The 18,556-nt window shown below is 47.2% G+C and overlaps 1 protein-coding gene across 2 annotated transcripts in view; it reads right to left on the reverse strand.

Annotated features, from left to right (window-relative positions):
- Positions 1 to 1,274: 1,274 nt before the first annotated feature.
- Positions 1,275 to 18,556, reverse strand: part of ALPK2 (alpha kinase 2) — a 154,296-nt gene continuing 137,014 nt past the window's right edge. The window contains exons 12-14 of one of the 2 annotated variants that reach the window (XM_058557212.1): positions 17,511 to 17,567; positions 15,989 to 16,037; positions 1,275 to 2,360 (exon numbers count right to left, since the gene is read on the reverse strand). In XM_058557212.1, the coding sequence (XP_058413195.1) occupies positions 2,147 to 2,360; positions 15,989 to 16,037; positions 17,511 to 17,567 (320 nt within the window). In that variant the 3' untranslated portion in view covers positions 1,275 to 2,146. The remainder of the gene's footprint in view (positions 2,361 to 15,988; positions 16,038 to 17,510; positions 17,568 to 18,556) is intronic. The other variant, XM_058557213.1, reaches the window with a different exon arrangement.

An 18,556-nucleotide genomic window follows, 5' to 3' on the forward strand; every position in this document is an offset into this window, starting at 1 on the left:
AAGTGGGACACTGCCACAGCATGGCTTAGATGAGCAGTGTGTAGGTCTGCGCCTGGGATCCCAACCCGTGAACCCCAGGCCACTGAAGCAGAGCGTGTGAACTTAACCACTATGCCACCAGGCCGGCCTGGAGAAGAGCATTTTAAAGCAGAAGCAGCCAGGAGTCTTCTGTGGAGGCTCCACTGCCCCTGAGAGAGGCTGCCCACAGATCGTCACCTACTGTCAGCCTGGCCTGTGGCGGGTGAGTCACGGGGTGGGGGGTTTCTTTCCTGTCGCCACACTGCTGCTTCACATATCAGAATCCAGAAGCAGCTGGGTGCTTCCTCCAGTGGACCGCTATTTGAACTCTAGGAGGGTATGGTCACTCCCCTCAGTATTTCAGGACCCTCCTACCTGTGGTGTAGACACACCCTCTAAGTGTGGTGCCTGGCCAGCATGGAGGTCCGTGGGAACGTGCTAAAAATGCAGAATCTCAGGCCCCACTCCAGGCCTACGGAATCAGAATTTGTATTTTCACAAAATCCCTGGAGATTGGTGTGCACTTTCAATTTGAGAAGCATTGATTGTGCTGCTCAGAGGAGGCCTAACAATTCTCCCAGATATGGTCAGAGGGTTGTTGAAATCATCTTAAAAAAACAAGCAACTATCTGAAAAGACTACATACTGTAGGATTCCAACTATGTGACACTCTGGAAAAAGCAAAACTATGGAGACTAAAACAATCAGTGGCTACCAGGAGTTGGAGCATGGGAGAAGGAGGGATGAATTGGTGGAGCACAGGATTTTAAGGCAGTGAAACGATTCTGTATGACGCTGTAGTGGTGGATACATGTCAGTGTATGTGTGTCAAACCCCAGAGAGTATGCAGCACAAAGTGTGAACCCTCATGTAAACTATGGACTTTAATTACTCACAATGTATCAATATCGGCTCATCACTTGTAACAAATATATCACACTAATGCAAGACGGTAATAATAGGGGGAAATGATGGAGTGGGGAAGGGGGCATATGGGAACTCCTCCTACTTTCCACTCATTTTTCTGTAAACCTAAAACTGCTCTAAAAAATAGCTGATTAATTAAACAATAACCATAAGAAACTGGTGGGGCATGAAACATTCTCTCACAGTTTGGGGCCCAGAAAACAGTCCCTGAGCTGTCTTGACCTCGTTTCCTCTTGCCCAGTGGGAACCGCTGCTGCCATTCTGCTCTACAGCTGGGCAGGACCCAAGCTGGCAGGGAAGGAGGCCCCAAGGCCAAGGAGACCCACGTGGAATGGGTGGGAGGGGCCGGGCCCCCTGTGAGCAGCCACGCCCCAGCCAGGATTTGCAAGCATCTTCCCGTGTAATCCAGCATGGGCCAGCCCTGGGTTTAGGGAGCCTGGGTTTAAAGCACAAAGCAGAAAGATGGTGGAAACAAAGGAGTGATATAAGAATGGGGAGAAAACACAGATGCAAATATTTTGTGCTCCAGTAAACTTATTAGAAAATTAGTAATCCTGGGGGAATGTGAAATATGGCACAAATTCTAAAGAACAAGTGTCTGTGCTAATATATGCATCTTACACTTTTTGTTTGAATATGAATTTAATTACACAGAAGATTATAACTGGATGTGTGAATAAGGATGGGAAATGGCCTTATGGTTCGAAAGCTACCTCCAGCCACAATAGCAAATTCGACACTAGTGCGACGACTTGACCTGATGAAGGAATTCACATTTTCTGTTTATCTGGCAGCCAGATGTATCTAGAAATCCCGAGGTTGGGAATGGGGCGGGGGAGGATTTTAGCTGCGGACAGACACTGCTCAGTACCAAGTCCTTGACAACACAACCACATGCAAATACACAAATAGACACACAAGGCGAGGTCGGTAAAAATGCTAAAGGTATACACGAAGATGGACTGTCTTGGAGACTGACAATGGATTCCGTCTCTCCACAGTCTGGTCATAAATCCTGCTCTGAAATCATTTCAGCAAAGACAGCAGGTGACGGGTTTAGAAGCAGCTCAGAGCACAGGCAGCTGGGAACAGGGCTGTCACACCACTCTCTGCAGGCCACGTCGTCTCTCCTGGGTGTCTTCAGATTTCCACCCACACGACTGTGTGCCGCTAGCTGGTGGCCACTGGTTCATATGGGATGTTAGGTTTTCCTTTCTGCCGGGGTCCCAGACGCCATCTTCTTCACTGTGGTGGAGTTTGGCTGAATTTTGCTTTTCCCGATGCTTGGCTTCTTCTGTTTCTGGTTGTTTTGAAGCGACTTCAGCCCCAGCATTTTACAATACTTGTTACACTGGTGTAGTGCTTTAAATTGATCGATGAAGGTCATGGAACAGTTGCCTTTAAATCCTTTGTACCTGTGAGTTTGGATAGAAGGAAACACAATTTTTTTACACAGGACACTTTACCAGTTTTAAAAGGGGAAACTAATGGTGCATGGAAAATATATTTATTTCTACTTTAAGCAACAATGGCCAAATGGTTGACACAACTGATACCAGCTCAACAAAAGGTCGACAGAAGGGAAGCCATATTGTAGGAAAAAAACATGTTAACTTTGAATGACCTCTGATTAACTAACCCAGCTGGATATGTACCCTCCAGGAGAAAAACATGCTCTATAGATTTTATGGCCCCTCCCAGCTACAATAAGTCAATAACTTTGTTCTTTTGAGTTTCTTAGGAATGTTATGATCCTGGGCAGAGAGTCTATGCTGATAGCCATCATAAACGACAACTGAAAGATCTGGGTGTAGGGCGTTGCTCTGGTCTCTGAAGCTTATCCAGTAAAACAGAAGATTATCAGGAATTAAGACCAGATGTCTGCCCCGCCCAAAGACGAGATGCCTCCTCAACCCGAAGACCACATATCTGCCCCACCTGAAGACCAGATGTCTACCCCACCCGAAGACCAGATGTCTGCCCCACCCGAAGCCCAGATGTCTGCCCCACCTGAGGATTAGAGGTCTGCCCCACCCAAAGACCAGATATCTGCCCCACCCAAAGACCAGATGTCTGCCCCACCCGAAGACCAGATGTCTGCCCTACCCGAAGATCAGATGTCTGCCCTACCCGAAGATCAGATGTCTGCCCCACCTGAAGACCAGATATCTGCCCCACCCGAAGACCAGATGTCTGCCCTACCTGAAGATTAGATATCTGCCCCACTCGAAGACCAGATGTCTGCTCTAGCGGAAGATTAGCTGTCTTCCCCATCTGAAGACCAAATGCCTCCCACACCCAGAGACCAGCCCCCTATATAACTGGCCTGTAGTCTTTGTTCTGTAACATGGTTCTTTTGGACATTAGTCAGCCATCTTCCCCCTTGCTAGCAAGCTATAATAAAACCCTTCCTCTCCTACCACCTTGCCTCTCAACTATTGGCATGTCTTGCATCCGGCAGATGACCTCCCTTGGGTGGTAACACAACTACTGATAGAAAAAACAAACCCTGTAGAATTAAGTAAAGGCAAAGACCTATTGGATTGCACAGTGAAGATCAAAGGCCTGCAATTATATGAGTGTTCTAGGTGTTTCCAGCTCCAATATACCAGCAGGTTATTACTCTTTTCCTTGTAGTCATAGTGACTAGTGCTGGACCATCTTGATAAAAATTAGAAGATGCCTTGGTGATCTGAGAGCCACCCTGTCCCACCTAGGGGTTCTGAGAAAGAATTCTAGAACTTTGAGGCTGGAAGAAATTATTTAGTTTAGACTCTTCAATTTACAGTTAAAGGAATTTAGGCTGAGAGGTGGTTGGACCAGCCCAAGAAAACAAAGCGAGTTGGTGCCAGAGACAAGATTAGGATGCAACCATCTGGGTCTTCCTCCTATAGGAGAGCTCTCTCCTGTGACACTCCACTTTCTCCCTGGGAGGAGAAGAATCTGGGCCTTTTTCTCTGGCAGGCTCTAGGAAGAACCATGCTGACCTGCCTTGGTCTAGTTCAGGGGCTCTTCCTTTTGGTTGGGACATTTCACACTCAAACTGTAGATGACTGTGTTTTCACATCCCCATCATGGTAGGTTAGTGTCCTTGAATGGACAAGGGTCCCCACCCACCTGCAAATGAACAAGATCCACCAAGAAAGCTGGTCAAAGGGTTGCCGATGGAATGAGAAAGGATGGAATGAGAAAATCCATACAAACCATCTAGATCAGTGCATGTCACGCAGCGCACGACGTTCAGTTGATATTGGCCATGTTATTACCATAATTATCAATACTATAATTGGTGCAACTGATAGGGGCTTCCTGTGGAAGGGATGTTGAAGCTGAGATTGAAGGATATGGGATTTGCCAGGCAAAGGGAAGGGACAGGGGTGAGCCTGGCATACAGGACTGTCAACATAATTTGCAGGGCCCAGTGCAAAATAGAAACAAGGGCTCCTTGTTCAAAAATTATTAAGATTTTCATGATGATAACAGGAGAATGTGCTTTGCCAGGGCCCTTCTGAGCATGGTGCCCTGTGGGTTGCATGCCCATAAAATTGGCCCTGCTGAGTGTGAGAGAGTTCAGGCCTTGTCTGAGTAATAGGGCCAAATACAAATTGGCAAAAAGAAGTCTGCAGTGCTGGCATCATGCTGAATCTGCAGCTAATATGATTCAAGAAATCGGGCCTCCTTCATTTGCTGGTAGAAACCGTAAAGGTCAATAAACCCGGAATGAATGGTTTGGGACTGTGCACTTTTCCCTATGAAATCCAAGCTGGGTTGTAAGCTGTTAAGGTAGGGCATGAAAGGTTTCTTTCATCTCTGGAGCCAAAGCATCAGTGAGCAGCTCCATCCCGACATGTTTGTTACGAATCCAGCCTGCTCCCTCCTCCTCTGAGGGACTGGCTCTGCCCCCGGGGAGCCCACAGTCCATTTTCTTGTGAAAAATGACTCAGTTCCTAAAAGCCAAGCTCCCTCGTCAAAGAAAAAGTCAGCCCAAGACAGGAGTTGAATCTAGCAGGGTAGAAAAAATTCCGCTGCCAATCATGTCATCTTTATATCTCTATCTTCTCCTGCAGGAGAACATGAGAAAGGCTGAAATGTCAGCCTGACTGCGTTTCCTTGGTGCCTGAGCACTCCGTGGCAGGATGCAACGCTGCCTGGGCCTGTGTTTGTGGGACATGATGGAAAACCTAATCCGGTCCTTCTACTGGAGGGACGCCTCGCTCGTCTCACACGGATTCCTGAGAGTCTCAGACAAACTAGGAAGGTCACGGACAGGGCAGCCTCCCTGTTTAAGCACATTGGAAACAAGTCATCTGACTCAGGCCGCCCGGAGGCTTTTAAAACATTTGAACAACATTTAGTCTCTGCAGAGAAAAATAACTAATTCACATTGCGTTCTCCCAGAAAATCCGCTAGTCACTTCTTCAGTGTGTAATGGCGGGTAACAAGTGAGCCCTGGTGTAATGGTTCCCACCCTCTGGAATGGAAAAAGCTGAGTTTGCACAAAGGAGCAGGACTTCTGGGCAGCCCAGCAGGGTCTGTCCTCTGGAGTAGCACCTGGGAGCCCAGACCTCGGCCCAGGAATCTGGCTCCTTCTTTTCCTCCACGTCCCTCTTTTTTTAGAGTCCTCGCAGAAAGCCAGAGTCACACAGCAGAGACAGGAGCCAGATGGTACTATAGGAGGCCGTGTGTGGGCACGGTGAGGCCCCAGAGTGAAGCAGCTTTGCACAGTCTGGGAGCCCCTTTCTCAGACCCCAGCTCCCTTCAGCCCAGCTCAAGGGCTTCTGTGGGGCCCTCCCTAACCCCCTCCACACCACAAGAAGAAATCTCTCCAACCTCTTCCCTGTGTCTTTGTGAGGACTAGAGCCACTCTGTGGAATTCGGGGTACGCCTGCACGTCTTCTCTGCACAGACTGCAATCTCTCCCAGGACGCTACTTTATGCCTGGAATACTGTCCAGGGGGGTTTTTCAATAAAAGTTGAGGGGACAAATGAATGGACACCAGAGCTACTTCATCTTGGCCCAGGGGGGTCTCCATATCACACTCTGAACTTCCCTTTCTCTCTCTGTCTAATTTTGGACTCTTGACTTGGCTCTCAGAATATGGAACTTCCCTCCCCTAGCTATCTCAAGTGCGAACTTTTTTTGCTACCTAGCATCGAGAGAATTAAAAATCTTGCTCCTTTCTCAATTTGGCCTCTGTCTCAGCCGGGGATGCTGGGCTTCTATTCTCTCATTCTCTCAAATTCACAGCCCTTGCTGTTGCCTAGGAAGGAAATAGGGCAACATCCTCAATTAACTCAGAGTTTTTCGAAGGACGTGAGTTCAATTACCTCAAGCTCTCATATACCGGGTTGAATAGTGTCCCCTCAAAATTCATGTCCTTCCCAGAACCTCAGAGTGTGGACTTATTTGGAAATAGTGTCATTGCAGATGTAATTAGTTAAGATGAGGTTATACTGGAGTACAGTGATCCAATAAGACTTGATCCAATATGACTGCTGTCTATGTAAGAAGAGGAGAAGATATATACACACAGGGAGAATACCATGTGACAACAGAGGGAGAGATTGGAGTGATACATCTACAAGCCAAGGAATGCCAAGGATTGCCAGCAATCTCTGGAAGCTAGGAGAGAAGCCTGGAACACATTCTCCATCAGAGCCTCCAGAAGAAACCAACTCTGCTGACACCATGATTTTGGACTTCTAGTCTCCAGAACTGTAAAAGAGTAATTTCTGTTGTTTTAAGCCACCTAATTTGTGGTAATTTGTTCTGGCAGCCCTAGGAACTTAACAGAACAGATTAAAAAAAACTTGTACTTGAGAATTTTTTCACACATTTCCATTTTTAGAAACCTTAGCTCTGTGGAATTTTACCAACTGGATCTTTTTATCCTTAACCTCAAACTGGTATAATTTTCTAGCCCATCACTTTATGTTAATCTATCCATCCTCTCTCGCTATCTCCAGAAGTAGAACAATACATTTATTCCACTGAGCAACATCCAATGGACTCCTTTCTTAAATATCTTTCCCCTCGGATGGGAGTGGTGCATACAAATTACCCAGGGATCTTGTCACAATGCTGGTTTGGATCAGGAGGTCTGGGGTGGGGTCTGAGGTTCGGCATGACTAACAAGCTCTGAGCTGATGCCCCTGGTTCGGGGGCCCCCTTGGAGTAGCACGCAGATAGAATACAGTGTGAATGGTCTCAAATCATCCCTATTTGACTTTGGAAACATCTTTATATTTAAATTGGAACACAAGTATGTCTTTTGTTTTTGAAATTTGTGTCATACAACATCATAAAATCACTCTGTAACATTCTCCTTCAGGAGGAGCTAGGAAGCTATTTCCATAATCCTGCCCTCACTCAACAAAGATTTATCCAATACTCACTATGTGTTGGAAACTATGCTAGGCTGATTTCTTGCTTAAAAACTATTCCTCTTTCCTCTCTTCTTGATAATGGATGGCACGGCCTTTCAGACTCATACAAAAATCACCAATTGACAGCATAGCCAGCTTCTCTCTCAGTTTATCACAGCTTCTCTGTGCAATTTATTGCCTCCAAACACAACTGGACGTGGGGGGAGTGGAGCAAAGCTACAGAGATTTCCACCTCTGGCTGTGTTGAAGAAACCAAGGTTCTTGTCTGGCTTAATAAAGGGCTCATTTAAAGAAAACTAGGTGAGACGAGAAAAACCCACAGAGAAGTTCCACACTCTGGTAATCCTTTTAGAAGCCAGCCAGAAGCTATTTATTACAGAAGTTTTAGTTTGATATCCTTTCTGAAGAAAATTTTAGTTTACAGGGAATGGCTACAAGGACACAGAATTCAGGTTGAGGATGAGGGTGAGGAATTGAAATAAACCCCTAGTTCACTGTGTATGTGTGTGTGTGTGTAACATAAAGTCAGGGCTGGATTTATGAACAGGTAAAACATATTGTCACCTACATGTAAAAGAAGAGGCACCGGGGAGCCCCTCCATTCTAGAACCATGTAGTAATTCCTGCATTTCTATCAATACCCTCCATTTCTTCATGTCTGTTCATTCATTTCTTCATTCACTGGGCACTAGCTATATGGCAGACATTATAAAAGGACTAAAAAGGATTAATAGGGTACGTGGCTCTTTTCCAGAAGCTGGCCATCTTCTAGGGAGGACAGACACATCAACACGTAATTACATCATGCTGTGATAAAGAGCTACAGGAACCCAGGGGATGCAATTTTTCCCAGTGCCTGGTGGGTTCTAAGGAGGTTTCACAGAGGAGGAATGGCTCCAGGTTTATCTGGCAGAGGGAACAGCATGGGCAAAGGTTCAGAGGACGTTCTGAGCAAGAGCAGGCTTTCTGAGGAGAGACGAGGCTGCAGGACATTTGTGGAAGGCTTCATAAGCCATGCTATGTCATTTTTCCCATGGGTCAGCGTCTCCCAAAATATGTTCCAAGGAGCAATAGTCCCACAAGGTGCTTTGAAAAAAAAATAATTTTGTGGTGTAAGTACTGTGAGAAATACTATGTAATCTCTCTCCCTGCCCCGTTGGGCATTCAAAATACACATCAGTTCTTTTAAGACCCTCTGACATCTCACACTAAAGAAACCTCCTACATGTATTCAACCTATGGTTTCCCAAAATTGTCTGACAACAGAAATCTTGTTTTCACATAATCACTTTTAAAAACTCTTCTGTAAAAGTCACTGAGCTCTCTGGGGTGGGGACGTTGTAACATAACCAAGTCTGTGTTTTTCAGAGAAGTTGTATTCTGAGGTTGTCTCCAAGCTGACCTCCTCCTTTCGGACAAGTGACCTCAGCACCCTACCCCCACAAACATGGGAACCCCCAGCCAGCTGCCACCGCCCCTCACCCGGCCTATCAAGGTAGCCTCCTGGTGGTTGTCCTTGCTGCCGTCCTGTCCCAGCAGTCTCCCACAGCCACCCTGAGTGAGTCAGATCATGGTCACACAACTGCTCAAGTGGCTCCATCTCTGTTAGAACCAAACCCAGCTCTTTCTCTTGGCTTACAGCCCTCGGTTCTCCCTGCCCACTCTCTGCCTTTATCGCCAGCCCCTCCTTCGGGTTTAAGCAACAGCCTGGGCTGCCTCCATGGAAACAAGCCCTGGCACTTTCTTCCCTGACATCCAACCAGGCTGGAAAAAAGCAGAATGCTAGAGGTATAAAGAGAGGAGGGCAGAGCACACCTACAACTCTGATTCTCTGGTTCTGCTGGCAAGGATGTTCTAGAAGCCTTGCACATTCACAAGGTTCCTGCTCTCGTTGCTTCTGAAGGCACCTCAAAACTAGGAGGGTCTCTGTGACGTGAGAGAGGAGGGGGCCCCTGGAGAGATGAGGGACAGCCAATCATCTACTGTGGGTCCACTCTTGAGGCCATGAGTGCCATCCCTAGCGATAAGCAGGGAGCATAGAGTCTTCTCCTTAACATCCGAAACTTAAGTTGGGGACAAAGAGAGCCAAGGAAGGAATACTGGGGACAAGACACCCATAAAATAGACAGTCTGAGACTCATCCATTGTCCTAGAGCCCCAGAGCTCTGATTCCCAAAGGCCCACCCTCATTTTATCTGCAGAGGGGGAGCCCCTTTAGGGCCACAGGGCCAGGCAGTTAAAGCAACAGAAGAGCATCAACATTCCTACTGAGATTTCACCACTCAGAAGAGCATCTGGTCTGATGTCGGGGGTGGGTGAGGGCGGTCGAGGCCACATTTTCAATGTGTCAGGATTGGACCATGCTGACTGCAGGGCCTTCCTGATGTGACAGGCCCCGAAATCCTCAGGGAGGGGCTTCTTCTCCTTTGGAGCATCACTCTACAGTTAGTCCCTCATTCTTTGCCTCTCCATAGGCTCCCTCCCTTTGGCCTTCAGACAGGCACTCTAGCTCGCTGGCTCTCTCTCTCTCTCTCTCTCTCTCACACACACACACACACACACACACACACGCACACACTATTCCTTTTTCTAGCTACCTTTTAGACTTTTCCTTGTCTTCTATTGATAAACTTGTTGAGTCAATGGCATCCTAGCAGCACATTCCCTCTTCAATCCCTGTAACCAGGCTCCCCATCATTGCATTTTGATTAGACCTTCCTGAAGGCATTGATAACTTTTTTCTGGAAAATTCTGGTGTTCACCCAGTCCTCTCCTCTCAGGCTCTCTGTGACCCCTGACTCTCTTGGCCATCACTTCTTTCTCATCTTTCATCTTCCTCCTACGGTCTACCAAGCTGTCCTGCAGGGGGCGATCTCGAGTCTGTCAATCTTGCCAGATGTTCTCTCTGTTCAGACTTGTCTCTGAAGCTGGCTGACAAATGGTGAAGAACCTGGCTCTGAGTCCCTCAGGTCCCAGGGATGGACTGGGCAGGGGGTAACTAACAAGTAGTGTTGGGGAATGGGAGGAACTCCATGGCTCCCAACTCCAGTCACTTCAACAGAACTGCCCTTTGCAAGACTTTTGGGCAGAGGCCAGGAGACTGCCACGCTGTTCCCACTCCGTGGAGGGGGTGTGTCCTGGCTGAGTCCTGGACCCAGGAGACTCGGAACACACACAAAGAGCATTGCTAGTAGTGTCAGCCTTGACAAAATTGTGAAGATGGTAAATGTCCCTTTCATGGGTCTCCAGACCCCCGTGATCCCAAAGACGGGCCAAATAAATCAGCCAGTGGCCAACCAGCTCTACTGCATAACGGCATATCAGATTACAATGGGATGCGGGCCGCCTTCCGGAGTAGGTGACAATGGCGGTGGTGTGGGAAAGTAGATAATTTGGGATATAAAAGTGCTTTTCTCAGCACTTTGGAGCTTGGTCCTTTGGAGCCCGGTGTTGGTGAGTCAGCTAGAATGTCTGGGCTCTACAGTGACCTGGGCCTGCTGTGAGAAGCACTTCCAGGATGTCAGGAAATTCTGTTCTAAAATCTGTTTCCTCCCCTCCTGGCAGATTCATGCATTGCATTAAATAGTCTGCCTAGAGTCACCACACACACACACACACACACACACACACGCCTATTCTAGGGGTGTGTTTCTTGAATATTAGATCCCATTTCTTTCCATCCACAAGTTTGTTTCAGCCCTTCCTCTCCAGGTGTGGTGGGCTTGTGACTGGGTTAAGCATCCCAGGTGGCCGTTGCCCCCCACCCCCTCATCCCCCCCGTCGCTCATGGGCATTTAGGGACTCCAAAGTGGGCTGCTCTTGCCATTAAGGGCAGAGCCTTTTTTCTGGAATTCAGCTTAACCGAATGCAGGAGTCTACTTTGATCTTTCCTCTTGTTTGTGGTTTGCAGGACTGAGCTGGGCACATGGGCGCCAGTAGAGCCTGCTTTCTCAAGCCAATGGTCCCCACCTTGCGTCTGCCCTGATATTTGGGCCCTAATCACCTCACGTTTGCCCCTCTGCAGGGAACAAGCCATTGGTGATTCGGTCCAGGGCCTCCTGAATTTGGTTTCCATATCAGGGACACCTAACACACGCCATGCAGCCTTACGCCTCATCATTCTTTAGAAAGGCGATGATGGCCAGTGGCCACACAGAGGGGTGTCCTTTGTGGCTATTCATATCAGTCCTATTTTGGTCCAACGCTTACTGACTGGGAAGGAATCTGCTCAGGGTGCTTTTCTTTGTTTTACTCCAATCCAGCGACACAAAATGGGCTTTTTTGGGAGACTATCAAAGGCAAAAATATTGGCTCTAGTGCCCTCTGGTGGCTAAATCGTAATCTCGCCATCTCCCCAGAAACTCAACTGCTGGCGGGGAGGGGTGTGTGTTTGCAGGACCCACTGTGACATGCGCAGGTCTGCTCCCCTGTGTGCGTTGGTTTCCACTGGTTTTGGTTTGGTTTGGTAAAATTTCCAAATCTCCAGTTATAGAATCAGGCATTTTTCCTTCTCCTCTTCAGAGAACTCTGAATGGCTGAGCAATTTCAAATCAGAAATGTGTTCAACAGTCCGGTGTGTATCTTTTCTGCCTAGAAAATGGATTATTTGATGTCAAAACAATCCTGTTTGCTACACTTTGTAACTTGAAGTTTTCGTATTCAACATTGCTGAAAGATTAAGAGTACTGAGGTACAGGTGTTGTGCTTCCACACATATTCATATCGCTGGCTCCCAGGAGAAATGTGACATACTTCTGTTTTAAAGATCATATTCTCAGGTAAAGTTACATTAAAATGAGTAAGTCATGACAGTTCCCTGTTTTATGAGAGTAATAATAACTATTTACCCTCAAAATAGTATCACACCCTCTGACTTCACTAAACAAGAAAACAAGACAGGTTGCATTTACAGGTGTCAGTAGCCAAATATACGGTGCAGATGGGATATAGCGAATATTTTCTTTGAATGACCCAATGGTTCCTCTTCCCACAAAAGATCCTGACCGCTGCTTGCCAAAAAAGAGTGGGCCCTAAATTTGGGAGATTTTTTTCTTCCTGTTTTAAACAATACAGAGTATCATTTATTATTATTATCATTAGAATTATTAATTATTATTAAAGAAGTCAGATTTGCCTTCGCATTGTTTCTCCCATCCACACCTTACATTCTTTCTCATGCGGTTAAAAGACCACGTGTAATGCTGCCTACACGGAGCACTGCTTCTCAGGACTGCGCCCATTCCCCAGGCTTCAGAACACACAACTCTCCCTTCCCAGCATGGCAGCATGGGTGAACCTAGCATGCCGAGGGTGCTTGCTAAGAATAAAGAGAATGTGTTTAATCAGTGCTTAGCCATCAGTCTTCGCCCCTGCTCTCCCGAAGCCCTCTGCCATCTGCATCGCTCCCCACTCTTTTCCTCCCCTGCTCGTGATTGCTTCCCGCCTGAACTTTTCTCTGCTGTCTGCAAGCTGCCTTTGAATTTGAAGCCTTTCCAAGTCTCTCCCCATTGTTGGAGCTCCATTTTGCAGTTTTGGCTTTCCCTGGAGAGTTTCTTCAATTCAATCTTGCCTGCGAACATTGAGGATCTGCCCCTTTTCCTCGGGCGGCTTACACGGTGCAGCGGGGGCCTGTAAGCAGGTGTCCCCTTTGCTTGCACCTCTGCTCCTCACTTGGGAAGTAAGGAGGTTGGACACGACTGTTGGTTTTCGCTCCAGAGCACAAGGGTCTCCAGGGGCCTCCAAAGAGATCTCCCAATCACCCCTTGCACTCCGATCAGAGGTCTCCCTTTTATCAGTTTTTTAAACTGTGTTTCTAAGAAACGTTTCTTTTGGAAAAAAAATTTTATGGCTTAAAAGGAAAAGTTTAAAGAAAAGTTAAAAAAAAACAATGGACAAGATGATCTAATATGCCTTCCAAAGCTCTCAGACACTTCAGAATTCCCCTCTCTCACCTCCTCCCTGACCACTCCTCAGAGGGAAGGCAGCAAGTAAGTAACACTTTCTAGACAACATTTTGCACTGGGCTCCAGCCATCAGCTCTTCTAATGGGTCTTGGGCAGCTGTCCCAGGCCAGATAAGTCACATGAAGGCTGAGAACAAAACCAAGGGATTGGATTTCTTCTTAAATCAGGAGAAAAATGTGGTCCGGGCTCCTGGAAGCTGTTAAGATGCTTTTAAAAGATGTCTTAAATAATCACGCTCTTAAGCTTGTCCTAATTTCTGAAACTTCTTGGACAGGTTTCTGTTTTGTGTTGGTAGAAAGCTGTTCTAAGTAACAGTATGAAATTCGCTTGCTCTGGTGTCAGGCTGAGGCACGGGGGAAAAGGAAAGGAATTTTTGTCAAGTGCATGCTCAGCTTCAGGAACTAGAGGTAGGTTAACTGAGGGAATCCTCAAGACAACCCCTGTGTCCCCAGTCTCTAGACCAGTGGCTTCAACAACTTAAAATCACGCACTCACATAACTGGTAAGACAAGAACCCAGCCTTTGAACCCGGTCTGGCTGATGCCTGAGTTTGCAATGTCCCGTAGAGAACATGGAGTCTGTAAAGAGAAACTTTACTCTGGAAATTCTTCTGGGGTCCAGAGAATCCCTTCACAAATAGGGGCATGATGTAACTTATTTCCTAAATGGAGAAACGTGTCCAGGACAAATGACTAACGAGGTGGGATGGTGGGACAGCAGGCATGAAATGGTACTGTCCTGGGCAAACCAGGATGCAGGGTCACCCTCTTCATCACGTGGGCAGGACAAATTCCTATGACGCCAAGAAGCAAGGATACACCAGGAGAATCAGAAGTAGCAGGACCAAGATTTGACCTCAAATCCCTCTCTAAAACCCCCATTGTCCCCACTACATCATATGCCCTCCTAACGTGCTCTCTTCACAAGCCCAAGGCCACGACCAAATCCCCTGACTCCTATGACATTTAGGGCTCCGGTCAGCACTGGGGATGAAGCGAGGAGATAGTGCCAACACAAAGTTTTATTATCCTGAGCGGTTTTGAGATGGAAAATGCCCAAATTGCATCTTAGTTCTAAAACCAAATCAGAAGCTTCGTGTAGTCAGTGAGAACTTTGTGAATCAGACTTATTGACCTGGAGGTTGAAAGAAAGAGTGGTCCTCTTTCCACTTTTTTCAAATCCCTCTACTTGTCTCCATCCTTCATTAAGGTTGAAAATTAGTACACTTGTCAAAGCATTGCTGATGCCAGTGGTCTGAAATAACCAGAAAGCTCACGTAAATGAGCTGTTCCCAGCCACAGGAGAGTAAGCTGGATTAATCATGCTGTTCTATTTTCTGTATTTCAGATGCTTTGACATCTGGGGTCCTGCTGACCTTGGAGGGACTGCCCTTCCCAGAGACAGCCAATTCCTAGAGATGGTAAATAAATGCCTGGGCTTCTAGAAAGCCTTTCATATGCAAACTAACCAATCCAGAGCCCACTCCTACCACCTCCTCTACTGGGTCTCACACTCAGGACCACTATCCACCTGACCCCCTCACCCCAGGGCAGGTACCAGACAACTAGGGACAGCCCCTACACTCCAGAGCCTGCTGAAAAGGTTCAAAGTAGACAATTATAAGCTCACTTACCCTGCCTTACCCATTCCTTCCCACAGAAACCACAAGAAAGACTCTTGCCCACATTTTCCCCTCACGCCTTCTGTCTCCTCGACCCTGGTGCTTCCTCACGGGGGCCCCCATGGCCTGCCGCGCCCCCTCCTCTTGGGAACTATGCGTAACAAACCATCTTCTCAGTGGCAGTCATCTCCTGATCTGTTGGCCTCACCACATCGGAACAACAATAAAACCTCCATTTCAAAACATATGCCGTCCCTCCTACAAATCAGTTGCCCCTCTATTTCTTTCTCCTTACAAATGGCCTCACTACGTGGGAACAGCAGCAGTGGGCAAAAGCAATGATGGCTCCAACCCAGAATTTTATTTTCACCAAGAACCACAAATAGCCCACTTTCTCCCCAGTGGTGGTTAAGCAAAGGAGCGAGAAGGAACAGTGTGTTTAAGACACCCTGGTAAATGTTACAGTGCCGTCTGGGCATACCCCACACCACGCAAAGCAACACCCTACACCAAATTAGGAAAACAAAACCATCGACAACAACCAAAGTAACTAATTCCAACTTTTCCATAGCTATTTGCTCCTGGAATCATCACCATGGAAGTCTGGGAGCCGCCAAAAGTACTATTTGGGAAAAATACATTGAAAATATGCAAATTGAATTCACTGCACTCAATTGCAAAAAATATATACAGTATATATTCAAAGAAGCTTGTAAGAGTGAAGATATTCAATGTAGAAAAATGGAACATTCATAGTTACAAGAAATCCCAACCATGCTGGCATTTTTCCCCCTATAGCACTCCTGCTAGTAGTTAATCTTGAAATGTGTTTTCAGAGTTCTTGTTTGTTTCAAAGTTAGGAAACAAATGTGTTGTTTCCCTGCGAGAACAAAGTCCATAAATATTTTATCTAAGTGAGGGAAGTGAATTGAATTCATCCCAAGAACATTTGTCATTCCCAGTTAGGACAAGAAATCTGCTTTGCCCACATCAGCCTAACAGGCTCTGCCCGGAAGGAGTTTGGAAGCCCAGAGTTGAATGATAAAACGTACGTGATTTTTTTTCTACTCACCCTTTAGCCAGTGTTGCTATGCCAACGTCAGTTAACTTCATCCCTACACCTATAGGAAGAGAGGGCAAAGATGGAATTTGTGTTACACGGGGCCCCTCAGAAAGGACCAACAATCTATTCACAGGGAGGGGTCGTGACAGCTCCATCATCATTCTCTTCCTCCATAAACACACACTTTCCTCCTCATTTCCATCGGCAGAGGTTTCCTTCTGTGGAGGCTGACAGCCTTTCAGACATGCATCCAGCTCTATGGGGAAGGCAGGCCTCTGACGCAGCAGTTCAGGGGAGTCGTGGCTCATGGAAGTGAGTGGTGGAGCCTGCGCCCCAGACCACCCAAGCCCTTTGCAGCTCCAGAAATGATGTCCTCTGCTTGCCTGGCCCACACCTCTGGTGGAGGAGTGAGGCCAGCTGCCCCGTGAATGAATTTGAGGCCTGTCTCTCGCCCCACGAGCTCTCTCCCCAGAAATGCTCTGATTTGGGCTTAGGTCTGCTCCCCATTCTTCACTGAAAGTGGAAGCCCTCACAATGGAAGGTGGAGTGGGCGTGGGCTGGGGTGGCCAGGGCCAACAGTGAGAAAGTTCGAGATGGCATTTGTTCAGTTCAAAGCCAAACTCCAGACATGCGATTTCCCACTTCCATACAGTTTTCTGATCCAGGACTGAAGATTTTCTGGACTGGCTTTAGACCTGGGGAAACACTCCTGAGTAGCTGGACCATTGGCCTGGACGTGTTGACACGTGACACCCATGGTCTCACCCTTTGACACTTATCCTAACCTCTAGCCATTAAACTATTGCGGGGGGTGGGGGGGCTACCAAACCAAAACAGCAAAACAGCTCCTGAGCTTCCCACTCGGGTCCCGCAAAGCACCACAGGCATTCCTGATAGAATCCCCAGCGCACAGAAGTCCTTTTGCTTCTGCCTCCCCAGCAGGAGCAACTGGGAGAGTGGCTAAGGAACAAGGATGCAAAGAGAATGGAAAATCCTCCTGTTTTGCAGGGTGGGGAAGGGCAAGATGACGGTCACCTTCTGCAGTAGAGAAGAGCCATCCTCTCTCTCCCTGCCCACCCCCCATCGCACTCTACATCCCTCACCTCTCCCAGGTCTGGAAGAAGGCAAACCTCTCCGATGCCCAGAGTGTGGACAGCCTCTGGCCTTTCCAGCCTCTCCTTGCCACACCAGTCTCTGTCTCTCTAGGGTGGTGGCTATGGGCACTTGCTCCAACTCAGTGGATGTCTGCCTCAGTCTCAGCTGTGCAATCTAGTGATGGGCCTTTTACGGCAGGGCACAGGGTCTGCAGTGCTACCCAACCCATCTGTCTGGACCTGCAGGACACCAGGTCTGGGTCTTGCCTCCTCCTCTCTTGCCTCTGACTCTTGTCCTACCTGGGCTAGGCTGTGATCACTGTATTCCCCACAGCCAGCAGGTGACCTGCTCAGTGAGGGGCATGGCAGCACAGAAACCAGTCCGGGCTGTGGGCAAAGAACCAGCATCCCCCCAAAACCAACCCTGAGAGTCAGACCTGATGGCAACCTAGTTCCATGGGTCTCCACTCCTATGAGCGCTGTTTTCTGAGGACCTGGAAAGGGAAGCTAAAGAGTTAACGTTCTGATTCAGCAGTGTCCGCCTGGAACATGGCAAAAATACAGGCCATGTTGCTATTTGGGCTGGCTCATCAGACAGAAGCACTGAGCCTTGTTTTCTGCAGTGCACCTGTGAGCTAAATTAGACACAGCACTTTGGGTGAGCCAGTGAGCATTTTAAAAGCCTCTTTCACAGTTGGCAACTAATTCATCTCATTCTTTCAAAGCTGCTAACAACTAGAACATATGTAGAAATGCTTCACGTAGCTTTTATTACAGGGACTGTGCTAAAAAAAAAAAAAAGACACCAAATTGCAAACGCCCTCTTTGGACATTTTGTTTCATGGAAAGTTGTATTTAAAAATCACAGCTCTCAGCTGCAAAGAAGTCCAGTTTTTAAAAGTCATTTGGCAAAAGGTCCTTGAACTTGGGGAATCGCTTTTCCTTGCTTCTCACAATTACCAGCTATCACTTACAGTTTAGAAAAACAGAACATAATTTTTAACAGGAAACTTCTCTCTCTTGGTTTAATACTTTGCCAGCAATTCAACCAAGGTTATTAAGGGTCCCTGTAGGATAATAATTTAAATTCTAGTGCGCAGCTATTAAGCCGAGTTGGGAATAATCATCAGCTACAGGTTGTTTCTGATGGGAGGAAGGCAGCAGGCAGCATTAGGAGTTTGTCCCCCAGAATTTGGGTTCTTGGGTCTTTGGGGTAACATTTCTTAGGAACTCTAGTGGTTTCACCAGAGTGAAGATCTTAAGGCCAATCACAGGCTCAGTTTTCACCCCTGAAACCTGCAGGACCTGCCAAAATCCTGTTAACAAGCAAATGCAACCAGGGAGGCGATAACTTTTAAGAGTCTGAGAAGGCGATGGTTGAGTTTGGGTTTTTTAATCCTAATTCCAGTGTCTCAGGAAAATTATAAAATGTGGAGACTGTTTAGAGAACGGATGTGCTATCTTGTGCCACAATGACGATGAC

Source organism: Diceros bicornis, chromosome 16 (assembly GCF_020826845.1).
Source record: "Diceros bicornis minor isolate mBicDic1 chromosome 16, mDicBic1.mat.cur, whole genome shotgun sequence".
In the NCBI taxonomy this organism is placed as follows: Eukaryota; Metazoa; Chordata; class Mammalia; order Perissodactyla; family Rhinocerotidae; genus Diceros; species Diceros bicornis.